Here is a 20,712-nt window from a genome sequence, read left to right as displayed (position 1 = left end):
TCAGTAGCAGCAGTCGAGGTGCGATGACGGAGCAACGCCGAAATTGTGGTGCGCGTTGATGGAACCCAGACGCCAATCGCTGATGAGACGGATGTGACAGAGCCATTAGTGTAGATGTGACGGTATGCACTGTAGAAGCCATAAATGTGTTCAAGGGCAAAATATTTACGTGCAGGGCCAGGGGTGGTTATTTTTCTTTTGATGCCAGGAGCCGTTGTTTTGATTTGCCATGCTGTGTACCTCCAAGGTGGGGAGGAGGTCGTGACAGGGCGCTGGTAGTGTAGTGGGAGAATGTCAGAAGCTTCCTCTTTGAAGTGTGCTGCGATCACAGTTGTCGGTTCTGGTCACAGAGATAAGGCCAAACCTGAGGCCTGCATGAATATGCAATTCCATGGACACGCAGAGTTCTATTTCAGATCAGGTGGAGAATTGCGCGGCTCTGGGATTCGAACCCCGGTCCTCTTGCACGCGAGGCGGATGCTCTACCTCTACTCCATCGCTGTATTCTTTTAACACTAATGCATGAAGCAACACTATCTGTGACCGGCGCCGCAAAGGAGGCGACAGCGCCAGAGATAACGTAACTAACGGAGTTCGCATAACACGAACAGGATGAACGGTGGCTAGAATCGCCGCGCGAGTCAGAAATTCAAAAAGGAACAGAGAGAGAAAGGTCTTTACTCCTTTCAGAAACTTTATGCGGTTAGATCTTGCTCTTTATCGCAATTCCTCTTTCAATTGCGATCGAGTCGGTTGGCGGCGTAGTTACAGCTTCAGCGCAGGTTTCTCCAATTAGCCCCCATGGAATTAGCTCGCGCTTTCCTTTCCCGGGTACTGAAATAGATGCGTATTGACTGACTTCTTTCTTTCTATGTTTCATTTCTGTATTCAGTGATATTGAGTGCTTTCCGGAAGCAGCAATTTGGAAATGGAAATGTGGGAAACCTCGCGCATTCTTTTCGCGCTGTCAGTGGAGCTTATTAAGAGAACCAGGACTTATTTTCAGCGCAGATATTTAATGATCAGTTACGTGCTCTGATTTTCAGAACAAATGAGTGTTATGAAAGTACACACGTGCAACGGCTTTTATTATGCTTCATCGTAGGCCGGTGCATAGCAATTTCAAATTCTTTCCCCTTCAGACCCGCGTGCAGCGTGCGTTGTTCACTGCAGAGCGAAGTTCTTCGGCGTGAGTATGGCATTCATAAGCGCAGATATTCATAATTCTTCTTCGTCGTTAGGACACAAATCCCGGCTGTACTCGGGAACAGCAACTCCGCAGATATCCCCGAATTGGTCTACACATTCCTCAGGCACTTCATCCACCACCTCTTTAGACACGTAGAGAATGCACTCTGTAAAGTGAAAACGTGCAGACAACGCAGTTATATAATATTCGTACCAGTGCTTTAATAAGCCGGATATTGGCGAACTTTCGTCGAAGAAAAGGTAAGCAATTCGCTTTTGGACCTCATTTTTGTTTTTGAACATTCACATGTTTTAATTGTCCTTAAAGTGGCCTTTAAAACAATTGTTTAAGTGAGCTCGCAGCAACAGTAATACGAAGACGGCACGACCAACCGGCACAGAAAAGACGCACAAATGACAGAACAAGCGCGTACAAGTGTATTATCTATTCAAGTTGATCGCGTCATTTTCATATTACATTAACCATTAACCAACTAGCCCGTAATAGAGGTTTACTTAAGGGCTCCGTTTATTATAAGCAGAAGTGGTGGGGCTTTAACGTAGCTAAACCGAGTAGACTTGAGAAAGCAATTGTTAAGCCTGTTTGACTCAATAATTTGCTTTCCTGGGTCATCGGCACGTCTGGCCACGATATTAGACTCAGGTGAAGCACTGATAATGTTTAAGCTGATCTGATTTGCTCGCTCCGGAGATGGAAGTTGATGAACGCGACCATGTGGAAAGCACAGCGCGAGAATGTGTTGCAAATTAACACGAGGCGTGGTCGGCTACGGCGATAACATATAGAGAAGCCGTTCTGAACGGCTGTATTTTGAACTGCTTCTAGCTGGGAACTGTACAAACTATCGAGTGTGAGAAGTGGCGGTGCCCCGGAATGGACCACATGGAAACAGCGAACCGTGAAATCTCGCTCACGCTCAAGGACGGAGTGCCAGCAAGTACAATTCTTCACACGCTCAACGTTTTCGGGTTACAAGCTTTAGTTGTGATCCCGGGCAGGCCTGCGCTGTGTCTTCGTTCTAACCGTGTGGGCCATGTACGGCGCCAGTGTCGTACTCCTCGAGTGCTGACGCTTTGGGCACACAGTAGACATTTGTGTTATGAATTATGCTAAGTGGTTACGCAACTGCAACTGTGCACATGAGGATGAAGTGGTGTCAGAGCACATTATGGATGTGTCGGATGTTGTGGAACCGTCGCGTGAACTTAGCCGTGAGCTCCAAACAGAAGATGGACCAAAAGCTTGTGAACCGAATAACGGAGACGGTCCGCCTGCAAGTATGGAAAAACAGGAATCCCCGTCTCTAGACCAAAGCCACCGGACCCGGGTCTGACCGGGTCTGCTACTCTGAGTCCTGTGCTTGTTGCTCAAGAGCCACCTGTCGCCCAACGATCACGAGAACACACCACTACTGTAGAGTCAACGGAGGCGCTTCAGCCAGTGAATGTGCGACATGCCTTCTGCGCCGGTGATGCCCCTTCGTCGCCGGAGTGCAGCAGTGTGTCGCCTGAAGTGTCTAGTGTGTTCGGTGCCCCGTCGGCTCTTAGCATGGTTGCGAGTTACATGGTCCACAAGGCTTCATGGGCCAAAGCCTTGGCTGTCTCAGATGAGGCGATGGACAACAGCCTACGTTTGAAGCGTCCTGCAGATTAATATGTGTGTGTCGATGGCGATGAGCAGAAGGCACCTGGTGTAGTGGCATTGGGAAAGGTCACCCCAAAACGCCGGGCGATGTCTGCCCTACAGGCCGCCGATTTGCAGGCCGGCCACCCTAGTACAGGGGATGGCATTCAATAAGACAAGCACCAAAAATGGCGGGCTTCACAGCATTTCGGGTTGCTACCCTTAACATTAGGGGTTTGCTTAATCGTCGAAGGCAACATCAGTTACGGAATGTTTTAAACAAATGAGGTGCGAGTGTGGCAGCCATCAAGGAAACCGTGCTGTCCTCTGATGAGGAGACTGAAGCTGCTGCCGAGTCTTTTTTGTCAGAATTCAATGTTCTCGTTAGTCACTCGAGAGGCTTATGAGGTTGGCGCATGCTATTCCTGGCCAACACACTGGGGATTACTGCCGTGTCATATAGCACAGATGATGACTAGCGACGACTTATCTACTGTGACTTAGCAATTTCGTGTGTACAGTGGCGAATTAATTGTGTTTATGCCCCTGTAAAACAGCGTGATAGAAGGCTATTTTACCTGTCATTAGTCGACCATTTTTCCACGGACCGTAAAATTATGCTACTGGGTGATTTCAGTTGTGTTTGTAGGAATGAACACCGAGCAGTGTTAAGCAAGCGATATGACCGTAGTCTGCTTTAATCACTGATTTGGCATGTGAATAAAACCTGGTGGATGTTGGGCAAGATAAGGGACATAACATTTATTTCACTCTTCTTCTGTGCTCATCTAGTGCTCGGCTTGGCAGGATTTACGTTTAAGCAGAAATGTTATCTAGCGTTTTTGGTTACTGGTTGCGGCCCATATTCTTCAGTGATCACAGCATGGTGTCTCTTAAGATAGGAAGCTACAGTCGGCGCATACTCTATCCTCGATGGGAGGTGGGGAAGCTGAATAGCTGCCTGCTCTCAGATGAAATCTTCAAACGTGCTGTATCTACTTGCTTGAAGGACACGTGGTCACGCGATGATCTCTCAGTTTTGCGAAAATTGGACTTATTTAAACAAGAAGGAAAAACATTGCTATTGAAGCCTCAGGAAGAATCGCGATTTTGAAGAGACTTCATCTTTGAGAGCTCGGCCGTACTTTTGTTGAGTTACATGAGTTAAAGAAGATTAGCCCAGATGCCTATGCAGAAGATATCACTGTCGTAAAAGCGGAGTTTCAGCAGTTTGAAACCGAAAGATGCAAAGGGGCCTTGATAAGATCTAGGACCCGTAGATTTCTGGATGAGCAACCATCTCGTCGGGCCCTGAGTGATGAACGGCAGACAGCTTTAGCTAAAAAAATATTGAAAATTCAGTACGGTGGTTGCACATACAGCGATGGTCCTGGTATTATTGAGGGTTTCTTTGACTATTACCGGAAGCTGCTTGGTCGTTGTGCGGGAACAAATGGGACATCAAATTACAGCCACTTATTCGAAGCCTCGCCCCGACTTGACGAAGAGCAGCGTGCTGTAGTGGAGGGGCCTATCACTTTGAACCAAATTAAATCTGCCATTTCTGACCTGACGGCTCAGAAATTTCCCGGGCCCGATGGCATCACTAGCGAGTTCTATAAAACATTTTCTACTTGCCTAGCGCCTGTCTTGATGGAGGTTTCCCGGCTTCTTACGATGTTGGCTTTATGCCCCCCCCCCCCCCCCCCCCCCACTTTCTATTCTGGGCATGCTATATTAATTCCAAAAAGCACAGATTCAATTCGGTTGAAAACAGTTGAGGGATTTCGTCTACTTTCCCTTTGTAATGTAGATTACAAACTTTTTGCAAAGGTTCTTTCCAATCGCCTGCAGCTAGTTGTCGCTCACTTAATAGGCAAGCATCAGGTCAGCGGTATCAGAGGCCGAAGCATTAAAACCCATATTCATATTTCGCGTTCAGTAATAGAGACTGTATCAGATGATATCGGACAAGAAGCTCTAATTCAGATTTACCTTGCCAAGGCCTTTGATAAAGTTCGTCATGATTTCTTGTTTGCGGTCTTAGTTCATGCAAATATCGGAGATGCTTTGCTTAGGGGCATAAGACTGTGCTATAAGGAGTCCAATAGAAAAGTAATTGTTAACCGAGAGCTATCCAAACCTATTCCATTGAAATTATCTTTTCGCCAAGGCTGTCCTTTATCGCCTTTGTTGTTTGCCCTATAACTTGAACCCCTTTGCCTCAGTATTATTAACTGCACATCTATCCGTGGTTTCTCCTTGGCGCAGTGTGAAATTAAGGTTTTAGCCTATGCAGATTATGTCGCCGTCTTTTGATCTGAAAAAAAAGAGTGTGCTTGAGGCATTGCATTTGAGCAGTTTTGCGATGTATCAGGTTCGGCTCTTAATCTAGATAAATACAAGGGGTTTTTGTTGGGCCATTGGGGTACAACGCCAAGTCATTATAGTGGCATAAGCTGGGACTGTGGGCCCCTTCACTACTCAGGGGTTCTTTTTCACCAAATTCGCAACAGTGGCGCCTACTGGGATTCGCACATAGTCTTTCTATCATTCTAGGACTTTCTCAAAGCACTTTCAGACAACGATTCCCTGATGAAGCGTTAGAAAATGGACTTCGGACACACTCACTCCTGCGCGACCTCCATATATAATTTTATATTAAATTCATTCCGTTAGTTGTTGTACTTATAACCAACTCCGAGTGCCAGTGCGGCACCCCTAAAATTTGTAACCTCACGATCCTCCTCCCATGGACATCTAAGGACGCTGGAGAATGTCGTCTCTTTCCAAATCCTGCCCCCTAATGCTAAATGCTTCCCCTTAATGCTAAAAGGGGGAGGGGGTTGCTTCCAGGCCCTCTAAGGGCAAAGTTTTGGGGTTTTCGCCGATTGTGCCAAGGCTCTTTGCCATCTTGCGAAGTGGCCGTCTTCGCTAACGCGCACTCTGCTGTTTCGACTTTCGTCTCTTGTTTCCATCTCTCCTCCCGCAGTTACTTCAACTATTCACGGCATGTGGCGTTCGTTTGCATTCTTTTTGAGTCGCAAAACACAGGAACGCTAGCTATTTTATGTGAGCTTACGCTTGAGCGCACCTCTGTCTGTGCTCCCCAACTTCGTGTGCATAATATAAAATTTTTCTCGTTCTTCCTGTCACATACAATAGGGAGTCTGAAATAGAAGTATGAACTAAAGAGGTTTGAAGAAGACGACAAGGATGGCGATAAGAATGATGTGTATAAATCCAAGAATAAAGAAGATGAAAAAAAAAGTACTCGGTAGATGATTGGTGGAGAAGAGAAGAAGAAGAGGACGACGACAAGGATAACGTGGACCAACGCCAAAGTTATAAAAGCGCAAGGGAGAGCGAGGCATGAAGAAAAAAAAAAGAGAAGCGGTAGCTCCGGCAGGTCAAGAAACCTCGGCTAGAAGAGAGCAACGCCGGCTATTGCTCCGGTGAGCTCGCGCTCTACGGCTTCGCATCGTGGACTTCCTGCCGTTCCTGAGCCCGTTCCGCGGATCCAACGAATGACGCAACAGCCTGCTACGGCCAGGGGTGCCCCTAGAGCTGTTGCCACCCATCCGGATGGTGCCCACAACGCCAACATCGCCAGCATCCCCTCCACGGGTGCTTGGACCGGGAGCTTGTACGACGGAGCCAAAGACACCGCCAGCGACGCCAGCCTGAGCACTTCGAGTGCCACCTCAACGCCGGCTACTAGACCCACGCGACGCTGCATCAGCACCGAACCGTGAGCAAGACCGCCGACCGCTAATAGTATAACGCTAGTAGTAGACGCTAGTAGCAGTGTTCCCGGGTCGTGTGTATTGGAAGTCTTTCTGTTTTGTGTTAATAATAATTGTTTTTTTTTGGAAAGGAAATAGTTTTGGTAGTTTTGTGTGCTAGTGTTTGTGCCACGTAGGGTGTAATAAATGTGTTTCTGTGTGGGTACATCTGTCGCCTAGTCCATTCTTTCGGTCCGAGCGTTCTCCGGGGATCCGTGACACTACTCTCCTTCGCTCAGGAAGGACTCGTAGGGTTCACCGGACGTGATGCTTGGGCCCCGTTCTCTACGCCTCAAATATTATGTTCCACTAAAATTGCAAGTCACTGCGCTACTCAACAGACCATATCGCCAGAAGATAAATAATATTTTTTCATCACACGCATGTAGCTACGCACTGTTTGCTAGCTTATATATTGGTCTGTGCATATATTCTGCGCGTTTTAAATACTGAACAGGCCACTCTGTCCCCCATGTCTCTGCAATTCATCCATGTTGTGGTGATCCTCACAATTATATTGTTTAGGAGACACTAGAATGGGCGAGTGAAGGCGTAAAATACACTAAACTGAATCTTCACTATTCCGGCATAAACCCAGCTCTTAATGAAAAAAAATGACGCGCCGTAAAATCAGCAGCAGTTTGGTGGCATCAGCTATGAGGGCAATGAAAAGAAGTCTCAATGTTTTGCCTTTTGAAAGCAGCTCACAGGCGAGGATTGACGACGTGCATGGGCAGGAACTTCTTGATTAGCACTTGTATCTTTACGATGCTTCAGTATGGACATTTAATGACTTACCCACATTTTTGCCCTATTTCTCGAGGATTAACGTCAATAAATGTGACCCTAAGCTACGTACTTCGTCGAATTTAAGGTTGATAAACCGATGATAAAAAAACTTGCCGAGAAAAATTCAGCACAAAAGTACACAACTTCAAGCCCAATCATAAAAAGTGAGTTCAGCTTTGATAACTGTGCCAGAAATACAGCAACGGAAGACACAATAAACCTTGTACTAAAGAAAAAGATGCTCAGCACGATGGCTCGTAATGTCATCAGGAAGAACACAAGAACTGTAAAGTCACTAAATACAGTGTGCATCACTCACGTTCTCCGATATAGGGAAAATGCACAACAAAACAATTCCGGTGATTTGTGTAGGCAATCTCGCCTGTTTGCGGGACGTCAGGATCTGCAAAACAAGACGGTGCAACTTTTCCGTAAGGACGACTCAGTCTTGGGAGATTTCAGGACACGAAATGCCAAATTAAAATTCGCTACGCAAAATACCTGAAACATGAGAGGCAATTATGGAACTTCGTACGAAAGTCTAGCCCAAGAGAGGTTTGCTGAGCATACATGCATTTCACGTCTGCCCCAGGTTTCATAAGCCACATACCAAGCGAGTGGAAATGCGAGATCACCACATGAGAAGTGAAATTTCTTACAGGACGACTTCTTCTACAAGTGGCCTCCACTTACATCTCGGGCTGAGGCCGCAGTAACTCTGACTTCTTCTCCACACGCTAACTTTGTGCAACAACACTGTCGCCCCCAAGAAAGGCCCTTTGAAAGATCAGTATTAGAGCGGAAAAGTTATGTCGTTTGACCTTTCTTTTGCTCGATAAGCCATTGTTGGAAGTTAGCGCCGTCAAAGAAAAAAAAACGCCGTGTCCGTTTGTGTGTGTGCGTTTGTATGCGCGTGTGTGCCCTATCTCTCCGTGTCTTGAACGCGCTACTTATTTCTAGACACGTTACAGTAATATTTCTCATCCAGCGTGAAGAAGAAAGTGGTGGCCGGATTTTTATGGATGAAAAATGCAATAAGATAGCGAGAATCTTCATAGAAATTAGTGTGCGCTATACAACTCGACGTGACTGAATTGAATCGAGAGTCCTCTAATACGGCGTTTGTCGCATCTCACTGTGTTCTTTGGCGCATACAAATATTCTCGCCTTTATCCATTACGTAATAAGCAGTGCGGTATCTCTGCGGTCTTTAAAATTAAATTCAAATCCGAGTATGCTTCAGTAAACAATAAAGCCATTTGCATTATTTTGACAGAGAGATGAGTGCATGGGATGAAGCGGCTGAAAGTAAGTCATACGCAAGCGTACCTCTCGTTTTCCTTACGCACGCATATCTGCTGCCAAGAAACGGTGCGTCTTGAAGTAGTGTTTAATACGACCGTCCGTATTTCGCTCAGCCTTACTTAAAACCGCTGTATTTACCAAGCATATGATTATGCTCTGGCTCGGCGCATCGCATATTCACTACGACGACGTCGAAATACGTGTTATCAGCATAAGTACGCGCACTTACGCTCATCATCTGTGAACAGAATCGTGTTTGGCGTGGATCCAGCGCTGACGTAGAAGGCAACATGCTTCCTGAAAAAAAAAATGCGCAGCTCTTTAAGGATCGCACAGTTTTTTCGTAGCGATAGCTACATTACGGCGGCATTTCCAGCCTTCAGCTTGGCGCCGCCATCCTGTGGCTGCGCGGCAGCGATGTCACGTGGTTGGTCACGTGACCAGCCACGTGGTGCGGAGCACCTGCTCTTGCCAAGCACCTGCTGCGGCCAGCGGCGCGGCGAGCTGCTACAGCTGTGCGCATGCGCCGTGTCAAGTGAGATGAAGATGAAGTAACGCCCAGCGAAACGGAGCGGCGAAAGACGGACTTTGCAATTCAACTGAGCAAGTTCCACTCGGCCACCTGTAGTTATCGCGTCACGCCAGGTTTAACCAGAGCTACAGCACCGCCATTTTTTTTGTATTTCTCTGGTCCGAACATAATTAATACTCATTCATCTTTCGGTGATAAGTATGGATTACGCGCGATAAAATTAGGTGATGCCTTTGTAATTAGTTTTATTTCTTTAGGCTATTTCAACGACGTCTATCGCTCTATGATTACGGAATACGAATCGACCTGAAGGTACGCGGCGCCGGAGCTTGCTTTCTGTCTCTGAGGAAGCAATATTCTTAAAATGGTTGTGTCAAGCAGAAAACATTATTGGCTCCCTTATAGAACCTGCCGCGGTGGCTATGTGGTTAGGGCGGTCGACTACTGAGTCGGACTATCCCGTTTCGAACCCCACCGCGGTGGCAGCGTTTCAATGGACGCGATATCAGTGCACGTTAAAGAGCCCCAGGTGGTGGAAAATATCTGGAGACCTCCACTACTGCACCACTTTCTTCCTTTGGTCTTCGCTGCCTCCGTTATCTCTTCCTTAGTGCGCGGTTCGAGTGTCCACCGAGATACGGGATCTTGTTTCGGCTCCATTTCCTTAATTCAAAAACCAAATTTTCTTCCTTGTAGATTGCTTTAAAAAATACAGGAGGCAACTTTTTCAATCTGTATTCGTAATATCCTCTTGTTTGCGTCTACTCGTCAGAACAAAAATACAGCTTTCATACCCAACCATTTTGGGCAAAATCATTTTTGAGCGAGAACCCGTTTATGAACACAACTTTTTGATGTAATGTGAAAGTTCACTATAGCAATTAACATATCCGCAGGTCACCTGACGCCAGTCTTGCATTTTTTTTTGTTAACGTTTTTACTCTCGTCAAAAGCGTTCCCGATTTGGTTTTCTTTGGCAGTCTTAAATTTTCGATGAGATGGATTGACAAACTTTATTTATTTATTTCAGAATACTGCAGGCCACCGCTTGGCCCAAGCAAGGAAAGATTTTGCTGCATATCATAACAACTGAGCATTACTTTAAACATCTCCTTAAGAGTATCTTACAATCATTCAATTTTCAAAATTTTTGTCCGAGAATGTTGGACAATGACCGAAAATGATGCATGGCATGCATGATTTTCGGGCCAATAAGGATGCGATCATAGGTTAGAGAGGAGCATATAGAGAGAAGTTCATTAGGTTAAAAATATTTGTAATGGGCTCGAAGTCCTGGAAAAACGCTTAAGACTTAATCGTGGCTATGCCTGTTCAGTGAGACTGATGTACTGGCAATGTATTCTGGGGTAAATCTCAAAATTCAACACGCAGCTGCTTGTGTTCCCGTGCCTGTTCGCTGTCTCCGATCTACTTAAGATCGGAGACAAGCAACGCCAAGAGTCCAACATTGATCGCCTCAACTGTGCCAGCCCAGATCGTTCACTGCTACCTTTCGTCCTTCGGGATGGCATCCTACACCGCCGCAGCTTTTGTCCTGACGGCCCTCCACGCCTGCTTGTCGATCCCCAGCGCCTCCGTTCATCTGTCCTAGCGGAACTACACGACCTACCGACCGTGGGTCATCTGGGTGTCTCCCGTACGTACGATCGCGTCCGACGCCGCTTCTTTTGGCCCGGTCTGTACCGTCGAGTCCGATGTTACGTTGCTTCTTGTGACGTCTGTCAGCGCAGGAAGAGATCATACACATTGTCTGCTAGTCTCCTACAACATATTGTGTATCTCAAGAACCCTTCTATCACGTTGTAGTAGACCTTGTCGGACCATTCCCGACGTCCCATGCCTGCAACCGTTGTATTGCTGTTGCGACCGACTACGCGACCCGATACGCTATCACTTATACATTACCAACAGGTCGCCAACTGATGTCCCAGATGTCCTGTTGTGAAATGTAGTCCTTCACCGCGGCGCTCCACAGGAATTGCTGACGGACCGGACCGCGGCCGCTAATTTTTGTCCCGAGTAGTTAACGATATACGCCGGTCTTGTGCCACCCAGCATACGATGATTACACCCTACCATTCACGGACGAACGGGCTTACCGAGTTCCTGTAGAAGAGCCTTGCTGACACGCTATGTATGTGTCACCTGACCCCTGCGATTGGGACATAGCGTTGCCCTACATAACCTTCGCCTGTAATTTGTCGCGGCATGAAATCACGAGATATTCGCATTTCTTCCTTGTGTTTGGTCGTCATCCTGCACTGCCCTTAGATACATGCAACCGACTTCTACTCACTCAACCACGGTGTATGCACGTGACACCTCTCCCAAGCAGCTATAGACGCCATATCGCTTGCGACCGGCTCTCCGCCGCCAAGACCTACCACAAATTCTTTTACGACCACCGGCACCGCCCAGTTTACTATTCAGCGGGCTCACTCGTCCTCGTTGGGACCCCTTCACATCGTGTCGGTCTCTCTGAGGAACTTCTTAATCAATGCAGTGGCCCGGATGAAGTGCTCCGTCAGGTGACCGATGTGACCTACGTGATTACTGCCCTTGATTCTTCGACGTCGTCAACCCGACCTGCGACTGACATCGTTCATGTCGTTCGCCTCAGGCCCTACCAATCGCCGGCTGCATCCTCCAGTTAGCATCGGGAGTTATGTTACGGCCGCCGACGCGAACCATATGCTCCGATCATGCGTGCAACGCGAAGAGAACGAAGTGAAGCGAACAGAACGAAATGCGTTGGTGAGGCTGAGCCCACCTTCCCTCGTTGTTCGGTTGTGCCGCACTGTGTGCTTTCCCTCTGTAAATATACTCCCTGTTTGTGTTGGATGTCTTCACGTTACACTACCAATAAAACCTCCACGCAGATTGAGTCCACCATACCTTCCCGCTCTCCTTAGCACTAGAGCACACACTATAAATGCGCTACTGTTGATTGGCAAAAAGCGAGACAACTAGCCAGTACATCTTTTCTTCTTTCACGTTGCTGCTGTGCCGTCCGTGGTTTTAGAAACTACAGGCAAGAGAAGATCAGCGCTGCATTTGAGAAGCGCAAACGGAGAAGTGTGCGTGTTATTTCGTTTTAACGCGCTAGCGTTAATGCTCTCTTTCTGCGGAATACCCGGCGTCATCGTCCTCGGCGTCATTGGCGTTGTGAGAAAAAAAATCCCCGGAGAAGACACTTAGATGGGTCAAGTAGATCGCGCGACTTTGTGGCGTCATGGAAATCTGCCCACCGGATTGTCAGCAAACTGACCATCGTCGCAGGTGGCAGTTAAAACAAAAACTAGTGATGAAAGGTTGCTCGCGGAGAGAAACCTGGCTCTCACAAGTCCCATCGGTAGCGGCACCTGCCATACCAGGGCAGTGGCGCACCGCTTAACCGCTGCACGACTGCGCCACGAGTGGCGAGAATAGTCAATTCAGTTTTTTTTTCATTAACCCATGAACTCTATCGCGTCATACCATTAAAGGGGAACTTTACTGTACCCTCCATTTTATTGTCGGCGGCTAAATCGTTAAGAATTGAGAAAGGGTGTTTATTTATTTGCTATAAAAACCCAGAACGCACCAGGACTGAATTTTTCAGTGTCCTGCATATAGCTGTTGTTGCGATATTCCAATTTGCTTTCTTTCGCTTTTTTGTGGGCTGTCTGCTTAGCGGAAAGATATAGGAAAAACTGAAAGGTGAGGAAATCAAATACTTTATGTTTGCGCGATCTGTACGCTTACTTTGCACACAGTATTAGCTATGGGGCAGGAATAAGAACCAACAGCTTTTTCATATAATATAGTTCCGTTTTATCCGGTGTCTTTTAAGTATGAAATGCGTCTAGCTCTTATCCAAGCAAACTCAACCGTACATCACCTGGAAACCGCGCGGAACCTGAGGCCGATCATGAAGCCATGCTAAACCGAAAACTTGCGAATTTTTCTCCTCGAATAATTTTCAACGGACAAAATATCAGCCCCTAGACGGATTCGAAACACTACTGACGAAAACAAGGCAGCTTCTTTTCCCAATGCGTTAGAGCAGTTGTCCATCGCCGCCGCTCTTTTAAATACAGTATTTGATACGATCATACAGTGCTCTATGTATATGAGCTATTGCATAACGAAAACTTCCGCAAATTGGCTTTGCATATATTTGCACGTACACAGATGATAATTTAATGTTCATGACCAGACAAAAGCTGCATGATGGTGTCGGGAAGAGTTTAGAAAATTTTGCCTTCGGTGATCAAGGGCTACAGTTTACAGCCGAATAACCTGATAATGGGGGCTTTCAGTTCCTTGACCTGAACATCACAGTGTCAGCGAACCACGTTTGTTGGACGTACGCTCCATGTACGGCGAAACCTCTGCTGAGGTTTGCCTCGACACATTCTAAGTTGGTTGAGAATCAATTTCCCTTTCTTTGCTTATATCGGCAGTAAGCAAGTCTTGTGGGCAACTGGTTGAAAAAGTTTTCCTTGAAATGTAACAAGGTTGAGAGAAGCGGGTTACCGTGATGTAACAACAGCTCATCTTTGTGAAGAGTTGGCAGCCAAGCTCAAGGAGGAAATGTACAATCCCGAAGAGATAGCAGGTCTGACTGGGCCGAAGAAATTTGCAGGAATCCTACACATTCATTTCAATAATGATCACCTCAAAAAAAGTTGCCTGCAGGTACCATGACGTCAACGTTGTATCCTCGACTGAAAAAAAACTAGGCATAATTTGCCAAGCTCTTCAGCGTATCTGGGATAGAGGGGAACGGCATAACGATAATGATTGCACGATAAACCATCAGCATTCCAAGAAGCTTAGTGTATAAGATTCCTCTTTACTTAGGCAGCAGCTATATCCCACAATCAGGGCACTGTCTAAATGAACGCCTCAGCGAGAACAAAAGCCCGTGTGGCGCAACACAACCTGGGCATACTTTGTAAGGAACACAAATGTCAACCAATTTTAGCAGGCAGTGAAGCTGCCTTCCTAGACTCTAATCAAACTCTTGGGAGATAGTAGAAGCCTTTCGCATTCATTAGGCTGGCGCCACACACCTTCTATCACACTACAGGAACATGAGATTCCGCTGTTAGCATTTTGTGAACTCGGCTGGTTTGTCAGCTTCATTTTAACATGCACTTAATTCCATTCTGGTTGAATAAGCCTTCCGTTCAAAGTTAGCACTGGTCTTCTTGTCTGTTATCCTCGTTTTAGGTTGTTAGTTTAGTTAGTTATATTGATTTTAGTGGCGCGAAAGCAACTGTTGCTATGATGCTCCAAACCTAAGGTAAGAGCTTTTGTTAAACGTTAAGCTTTTTGTACCAAGAGTTTGTTTAAAACATTGGCTACTCAAAGAAACTTAAAAATACTTGAAAAAATCAACCAGTGCTCGATCACCCAACAGCAACATGGGGTGCAATAGGATGTATTCATTGTAGAATGTTGTAAAATATTGTTCCCTTAATTGTTCATGTTTTGTATATGAGAGTAAAATATGGCTTACGGTGAGTTCATCCCCACAAATCTCGCAGAGAGGTTTGTCTTGTTTTGTCAGAGTGAAGTTGTGTTTAAGGTGTGTGTGTCCAATGCGTAGCCGACATAAAGTAACCTCGGTAAAACGTTACAGATATCTACGTGACCCCCATTCTCCTAAAACGGGCTTTATAGAACGCAGTTTGCTTTTTGCCTGTTCTTCCGATGCAATCTGCCACTTACTTCTGTGTTAACTGTGCAGTAGTTTCAAAATATCTCTGTGTTGTTTGTTAACTTGTTTTATTTGACCAATTCGGAGCTTGCGCTGCGCATGAATCTGCTTTCTCCACTGTTCCAACGCGGCTAGGTACCCTAGAGAATATAATGTTATGTGGTTGTTGTGAGATTTTAACTATGTTATGTATGATGTTTCCCATTATGGGTTCAGGAGCATTTCCAGAGTGCAGTGTTTTGAGCATATCCAGGGAATCTGTGTAAATGATGCTATTTTATAAGTTTTCCTTTACTATTTGTTCCATGGCTACAAAGATCGCATGACACTCGGTAGTAAAAACCGATGGATACTGAGGCAGTTGCCTCATTATTTAATTTTTTCTTTGAATTACTGCACTTCCAACGTGACATTCTCTTTTTGAGCCATCAGTGTAAAATTTAATGTAGGTGTCATACCTTTCTTGTAGTGCAAATAATTCTTGTAGTATAAGCTCATGTGGCGTTTCTTTTTTGTGTAAGAGTGTCAATGTGAAGTACATACTCAAAGGAGGCTGTACTATGGTGGGAAATATTCACATCTTTGTGCAATATTCGGTAGGGCATGTAATACAGAATCGATCACATTTGTCCAGAGCGCTCGAGCGGGGCAGTCGGGTGGAAATAAAGCGAAATTATAAAGTAGGTAATGACGTTCATTGATAATACTTTCGCTGAAGAGCAGCCTAATATTCATGTATAACACACACGCGCCAGCGCCTTACCCCCAGCAAAGCAGCTGCGATAAGATTTAACTTCATTTGATCCGCAGCACACTGTTCCAGCGCTCTAGACAAGTGTGATCGACTCTGTACTGCTAACTCTGCATTTATCTTGAAAGCGCGTTATAAGTGGCCTGATAAATTGCGGGTTGTGTTGAAGAATCTTTTAGATGGGCACTTGGTAACAATGCGATGGCAGAGATGCTTAGAAAGAGAACGCGTTTTTAGGACGTATGCGCATGTAAGTGTGTCTCTTCTATCCTCTAGAGCGGGCTCATTAGCTTCAATGTAAAGACTGACTACTGAGGATGTTCTATATGATCCAGTTGATAGGAGCAGACCAAGATTATGAACAGCGTCCAGTCGTTTCAAGTAGGATGCTCTTGCTGAACCGCATGCTATGCACCCGCAGTCCAGCTTGCAGCGCACGAGAGAGAGATTCTTTAAGGCATGTTCTATCGGACCCCCACCGTTTTCGCAATAGCATTTTTGAAACATTGAGGGCTTGGGATGCTCTTTTTAAGGTTGTTAATGTGTGATAGAAATGTGAGTTTCTTGTCAAAAGTGACACTTAAAAACTTATGTTCTTGTTTAATTGGCAGTGTGGCTTGTTTCAGATATAAGTTGGAACCGCTCTGTAGGCCTCGTCGCAATGAGAACAGAACAGCCACTGTTTTCTGAGGAGAAAACTCGAATCTAATTTCTATGCCCAAGCCGCAAGTTTATTTAGTGTGATTTGTATTTGACTGTCGCTGGACGATGTGCTGCAGTAAGTGTAAGCAATCTGTAGATCCTCTACATAAACGGAATACATTATGGATTTCGGTATTACTTTAGCAACAGAATTCAGTTTTACTGCGAAGAGTGTTGTGTTAGAATGCACCCCTGGGTAACACCGTTATCTTGGGTGAAAGCCATGGATTGAGTTTCTCCCAGGCGGACTCGGAATGTGCGGTTTGCAAGGAAGTCGTCCAAACAGTTGAGCATCCTGCCGCGGATACCTAGTTTAGTTAGGTCACGGAGGATGTCGAACTTCTACGTGGTATCGTAGGCCTTCTCCAGGTCGAAGAAAACCGCTATACAGTGTTGCTTATGGATGAATGCTTTTTAGGAAGACAAGGTGATCAGTGGTCGAGCGCGCTTTTTTGAACCCACAATGATGTTTATCCAACAGTTGCTGAGATTCGAGTGCGAAGATGAGTCTAATGTTTATTACACTTTCGACAGATTTCGCAATGCACCTGCTGAGGGCTATTGGTCTGTAAATGCTAAGACTTGGGGGTGGTTTTCCGGGTTTCAGAAATGGTACTATGACAGCTTTCTCCACTCCTCAGGTATTGCGCCAATTATTCATTTTATTGAATAGTTTCAACAGTGCCTCTACTACAGCATCAGGATGGTTGGCAAGCAGAGTGTAATGCACATTGTCTGGGTCTGGTACAGATTTTTTTACCGGAAGATAATACTGTTTTTAATTCTTGCATTGTGGTAGGCTGGTTGTAGTCCACACGCATGCCTGCTCCAAATGGAAGCTTTTGTTTTTCAGCTATTGCTTTGTGTTTCTGGAATTTGTTTGTGTAGTTGAATGATCTTGAGACTTCAGAAAAATGCTCGCCGAATATATTGGCCTGGTCTTCTAAATATGTTTGTGTACTGGGTGTTGCCAACCGCGAAATTGTGAAGGGAGTATGGTCACCATTGAATTCACAAACTTGTTTTCACATTTTCTTTGATGGAATTAAACTGTTAATTGAGGACACATATTTGTGCAAGGAAGTTTTCTCTGCTTTTCTGCGCACGTAACGCGCTCTCGCCTTGGAATGTAAGTTCTCTGCCGTGGAGTACCGAGGGAGGGCGCACCATGCTTTCTTTTGCTGTTTTTTTTAATAATGTGCATTCTTGTGTTCACCATACTTTGTGTTTCTTCTGTGCGAGTTCTGCTAAATGTGGTATAGCGATCGAGTGTTGCGGCCGATACTATGCATGTAGTAAACATTTCATTAATTTCATTTATGCTGTAGTTTTGAGAAAATTATTTTTCTAGAGTGGCGCTTTCTGTAAGAAGTGACCAGTCGGCGAGGTGAATTTTCCAGTGCCGCGGACATGTGGGGATGACTGGAGCAGAAGATGAGAGCCTGATGACAGTAGGAAGGTAGTCACTTCCCAGAGGGTCACTAAAAATCTCCCATTAAATTCATTAAAAAGAGATGTCAATGTGAAAGCAAAATCGAGGAAGTTCATTTTTGCTGAGCCTGGTCAACAATATGTGGGTTTTCCCGTAATTAAAAGACAGACATTATTTGCGAGGATAAAATCTTCGATTATTTTACCCTTAGAGTCACAGCGTTCGCTTCTTCAAAACGGGGAGTGAGCGTTAGAATCGTCAACTACCAGACATGGTTCCGGCAGTTCATCAATCAGGCCTTCGAAATCTTGGATTGTTAATGTGAGGCGTGGGGAAGATATAAAGAGCATATTGTTATTGTTTTACAGATAACGACGCTAACCGCAACTGCCTCAAGTTTTGTTTTAAGTTTGATTTCTTGAGCAGGGACGCCGCTTTGAATGATAATTACGACGCCTCCCGAGAGTCTATTTGCCTCCTCGCAGTCGCGTCGAAAAATTTTTAAATGTTTTAAGATATTTGCATGTTGCGGAACAAGACTGGTCTCCTGAAGGCACAAAGCAATGGGCAACATTGATCCTGAAATATGTGTTATGTCACAGTAATTTCTCAACAGTCCTATAAGGTCTACGGTACCCCAAAAAGCCATGTTTTTGTTTTAGGGTGGGAATGGAATAGAAAGAATTTACTTTTCTGGGCCCGTTATCAGGACTCTCTGTTTTTCGCTCGACAGAGCTGCTCCGCCCTTGTAAAGCAAGCGAAGTGGGAGTTACAACCATCACCTCACCATAGGTGCTAGAGGACCGCAAAGCCGCGGATGTGTTGGTTTCAGGCCTCCCCTGGCGGGGGGAAGTCCTGCGGGGTACTGACCCATGGGCTGGTGCTCCCTGCTTTGGATATGGCAAAGCAGCGTTCGCTATGCGTGCCTGGGGAGTGGATGGCACTGCCATAGGCTCAGTGAAAGTGGCTTGGGCAGATGCCGGAGTGTCATGTGATGCACCACCCCTGCGCACCACATCAGCAAAATTTGTTTTCGTGGAAAAGTTGAAGCTGTTCTTTGCGTGAAAGTGTCGTCGCGCTTCCTTAAATGTTATATCTTGTTTTGTCTTCACTGTGATAATCTCTCTTTCATTCTTCCATCGTGGACATAACCTTGAATAGGCGGGATGATTCCCTTTGCAGTTTGCGCAGCGAAGTGCTCCTCCTTCACAGTTTTCGGAAGCATGCTTTTTTGAGGCAGGCAGTTTTGAGCCCATGACCGTACCGTTGAAATTTGAAGCATCTACGTGGATTAGGTATGCAATTCCTCACGTTTATTTTGAGATAATCGGCTTTTATAGACTCGGGGAGTGCTCTGGAGTTGAACGTCAGGACGAGATGTTGTGTGGGTACCTCTTTGTCTTCCTTCCTTATTTTAATACGATGTACATTTATGACATTCTGTTCTTTTAGACCATCAAGCATATCTTCCTCAGTGAGGTTGTGAAACCGGATTCAGAAATCACATGCCAGACGGTGTTTAGAGACCGGTGTGATGTAACTGACACAGGGATTTCCCCAGTAGACACTAGGCCGGAAAGTTTTGTGTATTGGACTATGTCTCTGAGCTCAAGCAGCAGATCAACACTAGACATTTGGAGCAGTTTGTAACCTGGGCCCAAGAATTCGGTTATGCATTTTGACACTAGGAACGGGGACACGGTTCCGTCGGCTTTTTCTGTTCCTTCGCTATGAAGAACATGGCACTTTGGGAAACTTTTGGTTCTTCAAAAAACTGTGCTCTTCTATTAGTCCGCCCTCTTTTGTCAGGGCGATCGTTTTGTTGGAGGGGGAGGGGGGAGCCATAAAATGGTTTTGTTGTTCGGCTGTGGTGCCAGCCACCCACCAAGAGGCGCTACGAGAAGACGGGGCAGGAGCTTGCTATAAGTCCTGCCCACGCCAGCTGTACAGCTCAATATAACCCATTATGATGAAACTCAGGGTGGTTGTCCACACAAGGATAACCCTTGCCGCCACGAAAAAAGGAAAAACCAAGAAGTGAGTGGAAGACAGGATAGTTGTGAGAAAGGGGTAGGAAAGTGAAAGATAGAGGGGAGGATAGGAAAAGGCTACTGCCGATTTCCCCCGGTCGGGTCAGGCCGGAGGTGCCGTCTACAGGAACCTGGGGCCAAAATGGTGTGTTGCCTCCACCGAGGGGCCTTAAAGGTCCAAACGCCCGGCATCGGCTCAACCACCAGGAACCCCATTTTCCCCGGACACGGCGATGCCACGCAGGTTTAGGCGCGGGGGCTCGCGTCCATGGTACAGCACTGATCACCATTATTCCCCTGCGGGATGTCCCTGCGGATGCTCGGGAACCCGTGGTGTCGCCACTGACCAACATCTGCACGTAGCAGACGCCCCCCTGCGGGGTCTCGTCCTCGTTTTCGTGCGCTACGTTGTACATGAGCTATTTTAACTGACTTCTGGAAGCGATATAAAAATCATCTCAAAACCAAACTCATCGATTCAATACAGCGCTAGAAAGGGAGCAAGAATGAGCAAGAGACCAGGAGAGATTCTTCTTTGTGCTTTGATGTTCAGCTGGTCAAGCAGTTCTTGAAGACGAATCAATTGGCTGCAATGTAATTTTTTAAAAGAAACTCCAGAGAGTGTTTATGCATTCGAATTATTGCGAAAGCAAAGATTTGTGCTATACGCAGAAGGCGACAATGAGCGGGACAGCGCTCGCGCTTGGCCAGCTGCGGGCACGTAAAGGACGAATTCGCTTGGGTCAGAACCACCGAATTAGTGCCACATATAAGACGTAGGCCAGCTGCGAACAAACAAAAGAACCGAAAAGGGCTGATTTTGCT

At 46.0% G+C, this 20,712-nt stretch overlaps 1 protein-coding gene across 2 annotated transcripts in view; it reads right to left on the bottom strand.

Annotated features, from left to right (window-relative positions):
- Positions 1-1,021: 1,021 nt before the first annotated feature.
- LOC144132431 (uncharacterized) overlaps positions 1,022-20,712 on the bottom strand; it is a 46,044-nt gene continuing 26,353 nt past the window's right edge. Inside the window, exons 4-7 of one of the 2 annotated variants that reach the window (XM_077664838.1) lie at positions 8,942-9,009; positions 7,727-7,810; positions 5,916-6,003; positions 1,022-1,355 (exon numbers count right to left, since the gene is read on the bottom strand). In XM_077664838.1, coding sequence (XP_077520964.1) covers positions 1,334-1,355; positions 5,916-6,003; positions 7,727-7,810; positions 8,942-9,009 — 262 coding nt within the window. In that variant the 3' untranslated portion in view covers positions 1,022-1,333. The remainder of the gene's footprint in view (positions 1,356-5,915; positions 6,004-7,726; positions 7,811-8,941; positions 9,010-20,712) is intronic. The other variant, XM_077664837.1, reaches the window with a different exon arrangement.

This window comes from Amblyomma americanum, chromosome 5 (assembly GCF_052857255.1).
Source record: "Amblyomma americanum isolate KBUSLIRL-KWMA chromosome 5, ASM5285725v1, whole genome shotgun sequence".
In the NCBI taxonomy this organism is placed as follows: domain Eukaryota; kingdom Metazoa; phylum Arthropoda; class Arachnida; order Ixodida; family Ixodidae; genus Amblyomma; species Amblyomma americanum.
The sequence above is the reverse complement of the archived record's forward strand: the minus strand, read 5'-3'. Positions and strand labels throughout refer to the sequence as shown.